The sequence below is a fragment of the Scylla paramamosain genome, chromosome 24 (genome assembly GCF_035594125.1).
Source record: "Scylla paramamosain isolate STU-SP2022 chromosome 24, ASM3559412v1, whole genome shotgun sequence".
Taxonomy (NCBI): domain Eukaryota; kingdom Metazoa; phylum Arthropoda; class Malacostraca; order Decapoda; family Portunidae; genus Scylla; species Scylla paramamosain.
Window position 1 is genome coordinate 14,837,869 of NC_087174.1, and position 10,125 is coordinate 14,847,993.

Sequence of the window (10,125 nt, forward strand, 5' to 3'; positions counted from 1 at the left end):
ACCTTTTGTGGGCCACCTCTCTATCATGTATAGCATGAGAACAAGCTGTGTTAAACCAAGGTTTAGAAGGTTTAGGACAAGAAAAAGAGTGAGGAATGTACGCCTCCATGCCAGACACTATCACCTCTGTTATGCGCTCAGCACACAAAGACGGGTCTCTGACACGGAAGCAGTAGTCATTCCAAGGAAAATCAGCAAAATACCTCCTCAGGTCCCCCCAACTGGCAGAGGCAAAACGCCAGAGGCACCTTCGCTTAGGGGGATCCTGAGGAGGGATTGGAGTGATAGGACAAGATAAAGATATGAGATGGTGATCGGAGGAGCCCAACGGAGAAGAAAGGGTGACAGCATAAGCAGAAGGATTAGAGGTCAGGAAAAGGTCAAGAATGTAGGGTGTTGCACCAATTGCTCTAGGTCATGGAGGATAGCAAAGTTGTAGGCTAGTTCACCACGATGGTCAGTGAAGGGAGAGGAAAGCCAAAGCTGGTGGTGAACATTGAAATCTCCAAGAATGGAGATCTCTGCAAAAGGGAAGAGGGTCAGAATGTGCTCCACTTTGGAAGTTAAGTAGTCAAAGAATTTCTTATAGTCAGAGGAGTTAGGAGAGAGGTATACAGCACAGATAAATTTAGTATGAGAGTGACTCTGTAGTTGTAGCCAGATGGTGGAAAACTCGGAAGATTCAAGAGCGTGGGCACGAGAGCAGGTTAAGTCATTGCGCACATAAACGCAGCATCCAGCTTTGGATCGAAAATGAGGATAGAGAAAGTAGGAGGAAACAGAAAAGGGGCTACTGTCAGTTGCCTCAGACACCTGAGTTTCAGTGAGGAAAAGAAGATGAGGTTTAGAAGAGGAGAGGTGGTGTTCTACAGATTGAAAATTAGATCTTAGACTGCGAATGTTGCAGAAGTTAATGAAGAAAAAGTTGAGGGGGGTGTCAAGACACTTAGGGTCGTCGACAGAAAGGCAGTCCGACCTGGGGACATTTATGGTCCCCTCCCCAGATGGGGACTTCGAGGCTGGTGTAGGAGTCGCCATGATGATTTTAAAATTTTTGAGTGAAGGGTGTGTGTGTTATTAGGTGCTTGTAGTTTTGTGTGGAGGAAGAGAGTTGTCTTTAGAGGGTAGGCTGTGACTGCCCCCTTGTGTTGTGAGACACAAAGGGAAACGTTCAGTGAGGTCACAGCTGGGTTTAATGATAAGTTCACAGCACCCCCTGAACAGTGCTTTAGACCTCACTGGGAGTAATTATCGTTTCGGCAGGTGTCTACTGCTTCCTCCTGTGATTGTATGGAATGAAAGTGAAATTGATAAGTTAGAAGTGGGCCAGAATAGAGTAGCAAGGATGGCACTGAGTGCACCGAGGTGCACAGCAGTTGAAGCCTTGAGAGTTGATATGGGATGGAGCACCTTGAAGGAGAGACCCACAAAAGCCACACTTAGGTACAAGATTAGGCTTGAGAGAATGGATGATGCAAGAATGGCAAGTAAGGTGTACCTGTGGAATGAAAGTGGAAGTAAATGGAGGAAGAGGTGCATGCGAATAACAGACAGGAATGGATTGCAAGTTGTGTGGGCGACAAGAATGGTTGGGAGGAATCAAAGTGAGCGTGAATGGGTGGTAACAAGAGGAGACAGAGTGGGAGCCGAATGGAATGTGAGAAAATGGAAGAATGAGATAGACAAAGAAGTGAAATGTGTGGGACTGAATGAATGGAAGAATGAGATGGAAAGAAAGAAGACTCTGGAATGGTACAAGGAGAAAGGGGCCCCGAGGTATGAAAGGTGGTATGATGGAAACCTAGGCGGTGATCTTCTCTTCCGAGCGAGGGAACAGTGTATGGATGTGAATGCAAGGAGTTAAAGGTGGTCCGAGTCCCACAGCAAAGTGTGCCAGATGTGTGACATGGGAGAGGATGAGATGGTGGAACATGTGGTGCTGGAGCGTGTGAAGTATGCCAAAGACAGGAATGAGATGATGCAAGTGATACTGACTGAGTTAGGGCATGATAGGAATGAAAGAGTGGAGAAGACAGGTAAGAAGTGGATGGTGTTGTTGCTGGGATTGTGTAGAGAGGCGAATGAAAGGATGATTGAGGCGGTGAAAGTTTCTGGAGAGAATGTGGCATGCCAGATGTATCAACAATTAGGATAGAGGATGCTGTTCGTTTCTTTCTTTCTTTTTTTTTTTTTTTTGAAATCTACAGGAGTTGCCGATCTAAAGGCCTGGCTCAGGAGAGACATAGAAACATACTGGGTGAAGAGTGAGAGAGGAGTTAGGCAGGGCTGTATATTGTCACCAACCCTTTTTAGCCTGTATACAGAGGAGCTAGCAGCCAGGATGAGAAGAATGAATGTAGGGGTAAGTGTGGGGAATGATAAAGTATGTGTGCTCCTTTATGCAGATGATGTAGTTGTTATGAGTGAATCAGCAGATGAGCTTCAAAGTTTGTTGGATGTAGTGGATGGCTATGGTAGAGACTTTGGAGTAAGGTTTAGCAGTGAGAAAAGCAAAGTAATGATTGTGAATAGGTCAGAGGATGAAAGTAATGTGGTATGGAGACTTGGAGAGAATGAGTTGAGACAGGTGCAAGAATACAAGTACTTAGGGATGTGGATGAGTCCTAGTGGGTGTGCAAAGGCAAAGAATGAAAAGATAAGTATGCTAAACCAGTGGGTAGGTTGATTGGGAAGCACGGCAAGGATGAGAGCAAGTAAGTATGATGTGTTGAGAGAAGTGTGGAAGAGTGTGGCTGTGCCATGTATAATGTATGGTATGGATGTGATTGCATGGAATGAGAATGAAATTGACAAGTTAGAAGTGGGACAGAATAGAGTATCAAGGATGGCACTGAGTGCACCGAGGTGCACAGCAGTTGAAGCCTTGAGAGGTGACATGGGATGGAGCACCTTCAGAGAAAGACTGACAAAAGCCACACTTAGGTACAAGATTAGGTTTGAGAGAATGGATGATGCAAGAATAGCAAGGAAGGTGTACCTGTGGAATGAAGGTGGAAGGAAATGGAGGAAGAAATGCATGAGAATGACAGACAGGAATGGATTGGAAGTTGTGTGGGCGATAAGAATGGCTGGTAGGAATCAAAATGAGCGTGAATGGGTGGTAACAAGAGGAGGCAGAGTGGGAGCCGAATGGGATGTGAGAAAATGGAAGAATGAGATAGACAAAGAAGTGAAATGTGTGGGATTGAATGAATGGAAGAATGAGATGGAAAGAAAGAAAACCTTGGAATGGTACAAGGAGAAAGAGGCCCCGAGGTATGAAAGGTGGTATGATGGAAGCCTGGGTGGTGATCTTCTCATCCGAGCGAGGTCACAGTGTATGGATGTGAATGCAAGGAGTTACAGGTGGTCTGTGTCCCGCAGCAAAGTGTGCCAGATGTGTGACATGGGAGAGGATGAGACGGTGGAACATGTGGTGCTGGAGTGTGTGAAGTATGCCAGAGACAGGAATGAGATGATGCAAGTGATACTGACTGAGTTAGGGCATGATAGGAATGAAAGAGTGGGGAAGACAGGAAAGGAATGGATGGTGTTGTTGCTGGGACTGTGTAGAGAGGCCAATGAAAGGATGATTGAGGCGGTGAAAGAGTTTCTGGAGAGAATGTGGCGTGCCAGGTGTATGAACAATTAGGATAGAGGATGCTGTTCGTTTCTCTTATTTTTTTTTTTTTTCTCCTTCTACAGGAGTTGCCGATCCAAAGGCCTGGCTCAGGAGTGATCCTGTGCCACCTGTACCATCAAGATCAAGATCAAAATGTACCATTAAGATCAAGATCAAGATAGCACTCGGGAGTGTTGGGAAATTCAGTATTTTCTAAGTTCAGCGAGCTCTGCACCAGTTAAGAGTAAACATTGAAATTATTTTCCTTTGTTTATAACTGGTGTTTGTGGGTAGCCGCATATTAGATTTCACGGTATCTATACACCAGATCCCTCCAATCACGCGCTGCCACTCGCTAGGCCATTCGTGCAGGGACCGATTACGAATCTCCATGGTAGGTTCAGTTACACTTTTTCTTTGTTTTAGGGACACTTGAGGCGTTCTGATAGAGGCTCTTGTCATTTATTAATATGGCTACCCAGTGGAGGGAGGTGAAGAGAAAAGTGCCAATCTTTGGGAGGAGGAAAACTCACTATGTAGGTTATTTAGCCACAGCTATGTTTAAGATGCGGCATGGAGATGTGAAGAAGAGGTTTCATGTCGATATCAACGAAGCCGCTAAACTGTACCCACTATCATCGGTCTGAGAATATCAACACCACACCGATAAAGCTTAACGGTATAATTTTTGAGCTTCGTTAGGTTAGGTTAACGTCCTTGCAAGGGGAGTCCAGGGGGGAGGGCGCAGCCCCACCGGCTAGATTGGGTTAACGCCCTACCAAGGGAGGTGTCTAGGGTAGGTTAGAGAAAGGTTAGGGCTAGGATAGGTCAGGGAAATTCGAAATATTAAGGTAAATTTCCTTATTTTTTTTTATTTATTTCTTTTTTAATGCTCATATTTCTCTTATTTTTCCTCCGCCCAAAACCCCCATTCCCCACAGGCCCCCAAGCTTGTTTGAGGGGTGGGGGGAATGGGGGGGCAGACCTGTTATCAAGATATAGCTTATTTATAATTTATGGAAGAGGCAGGAGGCATCTGCCAAAATGATAATTACTCCCAGTGAGGTCTAAAGCACTGGATCAGGGGGTGCTGTGAACTTATCATTAAACCCAGCTATGACCTTACTGAATGTTTCCCTTTGTGTTTCATAACACAAGGGGGCAGTCACAGCCTGCCCTCTAAAGACAACTCCCTTCCTCCACACAAAACTACAAGCACCTAATAACACACAACCTTCACTCAAAATTTCAAAATTATCATGGCGACTCCTACACCAGCCTCGGAGTCCCCATCTGGGGAGGGGACCACAAATGTCCCCAGGTCAGACTGCTCCTCTGGTATCGATCCTAAGTGTCTTGACACCCCCCCCCCCACCAACTTTTTCTTCATTAACTTCTGCAACATTTGTGGTCTAAGATCTAATTTTCAATCTGTAGAACACCCCCTCTCCTCTTCTTAATCTCATCTTTTTTTCACTGAAACTCAGGTGTCTGAGGCAACTGAAAGTTGCCCCTTTTCTGTTCCCTCCTACTTTCTCTATTTTCATTTTCGATCCAAAGCTGGATGTTGCGTTTGTGTGCAACTAATTAACTTGCTCTCGTGCTCATGCTCTTCAATCTCCTGAGTTTTCCTCCATCTGGCTACAGCTACAGAGTCACTCTCAAACTAAATTTATCTGTGCTGTATACCTCTCTCTCACCTAACTCCTCAGACTATAAGAAATTCTTTGACTACTTAACTTCAAAAGAGCAGCACATTCTGACTCTTCCCTTTTGCAGAGATCTCCTTTCTTGGAGACTTCAGTGTTCACCAACAGCTTTAGCTTTCCTCTCCCTTCACTGACCATCCTGGTGAACTAGCCTTCAAGTTTGCTATCCTCCACGACCTAGAGCAAGTGGTGCAACACCCTACTCGTATTCTTGACTCTTGAAGATATGCCCAACATTCTTGACCTTTTCCTGACCTCTAATCCTGCTTATGCTGTCACCCTCTCTTCTCTGTTGGGCTCCTCTGATCACAGTCTCATATCTGTATCTTGTCCTATCACTCCAGTCCCTCCTCAGGATCCCCTTAAGTGAAGGTGCCTCTGGCCTTTTGCCTCTGCTAGTTGGGGGGACCTGAGGAAGTATTTTGCTGACTTCCCTTGGAATGACTACTGGTTCTGTGTCATAGACCTGTCTTTGTGTACTGAGTGCATAACAGAGGTGATAGTGTCTGGCATGCAGGTGTACATTCCTCACTTTTTCTTGACCTAAACCTTCCAAACCTTGGTTTAACACAGCTTGTTCTTGTGCTATACATGATAGAGATGTGGCCCAATAAAGGTACTTAAGCCTTCCATCACCAGTATCTCATACACTTTATATTTCTGCCCAGAACCATGCCAAGTCTGTTCTCCAACTAGCCAAAAACTCCTTCATTAACAAAGTGTCAAAAATCTTTCGAGATCTAACTCCCCCTTGTGACTTCTGGCATCTAGCCAAAAATATCTCCAATAACTTTGCTGCTTCTTTACCTATTTTATTTCAACCAGACGGCACCACTGCTATCACATCTATTTCTAAAGCTGAACTCTTCGCTCAAACCTTTACTAAAAACTCTACCTTGGATGATTCTGGGCTTGTTCCTCCCTCTCTTCCACCCTCTGAATACTTCATGGTACTTATTAAAATTCTTCGCAATGATGTTTTCCATGCCCTTGCTGGCCTAAACCCTTGGAAGGCTTATAGACCTGATGGGATCCCTCCTATTGTTCTCCGAAACTGTGCCTCCGTGCTTGCACCTTGCCTAGTCAAACTCTTTCAGCTTTGTCTGTCAGCATCTGCCTTTCCTTCTTTCTGGATGTTTGCGTACATTCAGCCTGTTCCTAAAAAGGGTGACCGTTCTTATCCCTCAAACTACCATCCTATTGCTTTAATTTCCTGCTTTTTTTTAATCTATCCTCAACAAAGATTCTTTAACATCTATCACTTCACAACCTTCTATCTGATCGTCAGTATGGGTTCCGTCAAGGCCGCTCTACTGGTGATCTGGCTTTCCTTACTGAGTCTTGGTCATCCTCTTTTAGAGATTTTGGTGAAACTTTTGCTGTTGCCTTGGACATATCAAAAGCTTTTGATTGAGTCTGTCACAAAGCTTTGATTTCTAAACTACCCTCCAATGGCTTCTGTCTTTCTCTCTGTAACTTCATCTCAAGTTTCCTTTTTGACCGTTCTATTGCTGCTGTGATAGATTGTCAATGTTCTCCTAAATCTATTAACAGTGGTGTTTCTCAGGGTTCTGTCCTGTCACCCACTTTCTTATTATTCATCAATGACCTTCTAAACCAAACTTCTTTTCCTATCCACTCCTATGCTGATGATACCACCCTGCAATTTTCCACGTCTTTTCATAGACATCCAACCCTTCAGGAAGTAAACATTTCATGCAGGGAAGCCACAGAATGCCTGACTTCTGATCTTTCTAAAATTTCTGATTGGGGCAGAGCAAACTTGGTATTGTTCAATGCCTCGAAAACTCAATTCCTCTATTTATCAACTCGACACAACCTTCCAGACAACTATCCATTCTTCTTCAGTGATACTCAATTGTCCCCCTCTTCTACACTGAACATCCTCGGTCTGTCCTTTACTTATAATCTGAACTGGAAACTTCACATCTCATCTCTAGTTAAAACAGCTTTTATGAAGTTAGGCGTTCTGAGATGTCTCGCCAGTTTTTCTCACATCCCCCAGCTGCTAACTCTGTACAAGGGCCTTATTTGTCCATGTATGGAGTATGCTTCACATGTCTGGGAGGGGGTTCCACTCATACTGCTCTTCTAGACAGGGTGGAATCAAAAGCTTTTTGTCTCATCAACTCTTCTCTAACTGACTGTCTTCAGCCTCTCTCTCATCGCTGCAATGTTGCATCTCTAGCTGTCTTCTACCGCTATTTTCATGGTAACTGCTCTTCTGATCTTGCTAACTGCATGCCTTCCCTTCTCCTGCAGCCTTGCTGCACAAGACTTTCTTCTTTCTTTCACCTCTATTTTATCCACCTCTCTAATGCAAGAATTAACCTGTATTCTCAGTCATTCATCCCTTTCTCTGGTAAACCCTGGAACTCCCTGCCTGCTTCTGTATTTCCACCTTCCTATGACTTGAATTCCTTCAAAAGCGAGGTTTCAAGTTTCAGTTTTTGACTACCGCTTTGGACCCTTTTCTGGGACTGGCATCTCAATGGGCTTTTTTTTTTTTATTGGATCTTTGTTGCCCCTGGTCATTGCCCCTCCTGTATAAAATAAAAGAAATTGCTATCTCATATATATATATATATATATATATATATATATATATATATATATATATATATATATATATATATATATATATACACATACATATATTTACAATTGATATCATGTCTTGTTATTCTCTTTTTTGTTTACGGAATTTTCATTTTTTTTTTTTTTTTACATGCTATGTTTTTTCTTGGATACCAAATTCTGTTTTCTCAGGTTTTCTTTCCATTATATTTTTAGGCTATTATCGATTATTACATTTTTATTTTATTTGTTTGCTGTTTTTCAGATCGTTTTATTTCCTGTCAGTTGTATTTTTCTTGTATACAACAATCTCTCTCTCTCTCTCTCTCTCTCTCTCTCTCTCTCTCTCTCTCTCTCTCTCTCTCTCTCTCTCTCTCTCTCTCTCTCTCTCTCTCTCTCTCTCTCTCTCTCTCTCTCTCTCTCTCTCTCTCTCTCTCTCTCTCTCTCTCTCTCTCTCTCTCTCTCACTTGTCTTTTTCTTCTTGTGACCTTTACAGCTTTGTATCACTTGGTAGGTCCACTTGCTCTCTGTTGTCCTCCTCAGCCTGTGGGAGAAACAGCAGAACACAGAAGCCACATGTCTCCTGAGCATGGATGTTGCTCGCCTGCAAGCAGACCATCAACAGGGTAGTGATGACATCTGGGAGCCAGCTGTCATCAGTGTTCCTGGGTGTCGCAAAAATCAGTTCCCAATGTGTCAAAGCGCTCAAAGACTTGGAACAGTGCATTGTGTGTGCAGTGCTGAACCACATAACACGTGTGAGTGACATCTGCATTCCCCACTGCCATGGTGGAACAGCCTTTGGGTGAAGATGATACAGACGTGGACTACCCTCAGCTCTCTTCTACCACTGGGAAGTGATACAGAGAGCCATCCCCAGCTGTGGAAGGGAGGGAAAAGATCCCACATACATCCGTGGTACCCCAGACGCTTCCAAGAGTAAACATCATGGAATTCTTCCCGGCCTTAGTGTCGATGTGGGGTCCCCAGCTGGCTGGGCTGCGTCTGGCAGGTCTGAGTTGCCAATTGTTTATTTTTCTTGCTGTGTTACCAGGTCAAGTAAGGATTCTTTCTCTTGACAAGATATATGATCATTATTACATTGCTAATGTGCATAGTCTCTCTCTCTCTCTCTCTCTCTCTCTCTCTCTCTCTCTCTCTCTCTCTCTCTCTCTCTCTCTCTCTCTCTCTCTCTCTCTCTCTCTCTCTCTCTCTCTCTCTCTCTCTCTCTCTCTCTCTCTCTCTCTCTCTCTCTCTCTCTCTCTCTCTCTCTCTTTCTTTCTTTCTTTCTTTCTTTCTTTCTTTCTCTCTCTCTCTCTCTCTCTCTCTCTCTCTCTCTCTCTCTCTCTCTCTCTCTCTCTCTCTCTCTCTCTCTTTCTCTTTCTCTTTCTTTCTTTCTTTCTTTCTCTCTTTCTCTCTTTCTCTCTCTCTCTCTCTCTCTCTCTCTCTCTCTCTCTCTCTGGCAAGAGATATGATCACTTATATCGTGAAATAAGCATCATATGTGTATTTAACCAGTATTGTACAGGGTACAAGCCAAAGCTCATTTTGTTCTGTCTCCATAACCATACCCAGTTTCTCCTTAAACATGTATACACTTTTTGCCACAACCATCTATTCCTTCAAATTATTCCAGGTTTCAGTAGTTCTATATGGGAAGCTGTATTTCTTGATGTCACTTGAACATCCAGTCTTCTTTATTTTCTTCCCATGCTCTATCATCCATCTCTCTCCCTCCTCTATCTGTGGTATGAAGTAATTTCTGTCTTTTCTTTCTATATGGTTTACTAATTTATATATTGTTATCAGGTCTCCTCGTTCTCTTCTCTCTTTTAGTGTTGGTAATCCCATCTCTTCAAGTCTTTCTTCAAATCTTAAGTCTTTAATTTCTGGTACCATTTTTGTCACTAATTACAGCTGTGTATTCCAATTTAGGTAATAATAATTTTAGTTTGTTATAATTTTCTTCATTATTTCTTTATCTAAATAGTTAAATGCCATCTAAATGTTTGTTATTGAGCTGTATGTAGAGCCAAATATTCTGCTTATGTGTCTTTCAGGTGATAGTGTGTCCTGGATCAAATCTTTTTCTTCATTACTTTTCTTGATTATTTCTCCTCCCATTTTCTAATTCTAGTAAGGTCTCATTTTTACTTTTTTCTATTTCCAACATGTGGCATTTTCTGGCATTAAATT

The 10,125-nt window shown here is 43.2% G+C and overlaps 1 protein-coding gene across 1 annotated transcript; it reads left to right on the forward strand.

Annotated features, from left to right (window-relative positions):
* Window positions 1–623: 623 nt before the first annotated feature.
* On the forward strand, window positions 624–9,149 carry LOC135112812 (uncharacterized). The gene is made up of 2 exons (XM_064027640.1): window positions 624–4,016; window positions 8,473–9,149. Exon 1 carries the CDS (start codon window positions 2,705–2,707, stop codon window positions 3,650–3,652), a length of 948 nt encoding a protein of 315 aa, XP_063883710.1. The 5' UTR covers window positions 624–2,704; the 3' UTR covers window positions 3,653–4,016; window positions 8,473–9,149.
* The last annotated feature ends 976 nt before the right edge of the window (window positions 9,150–10,125 follow it).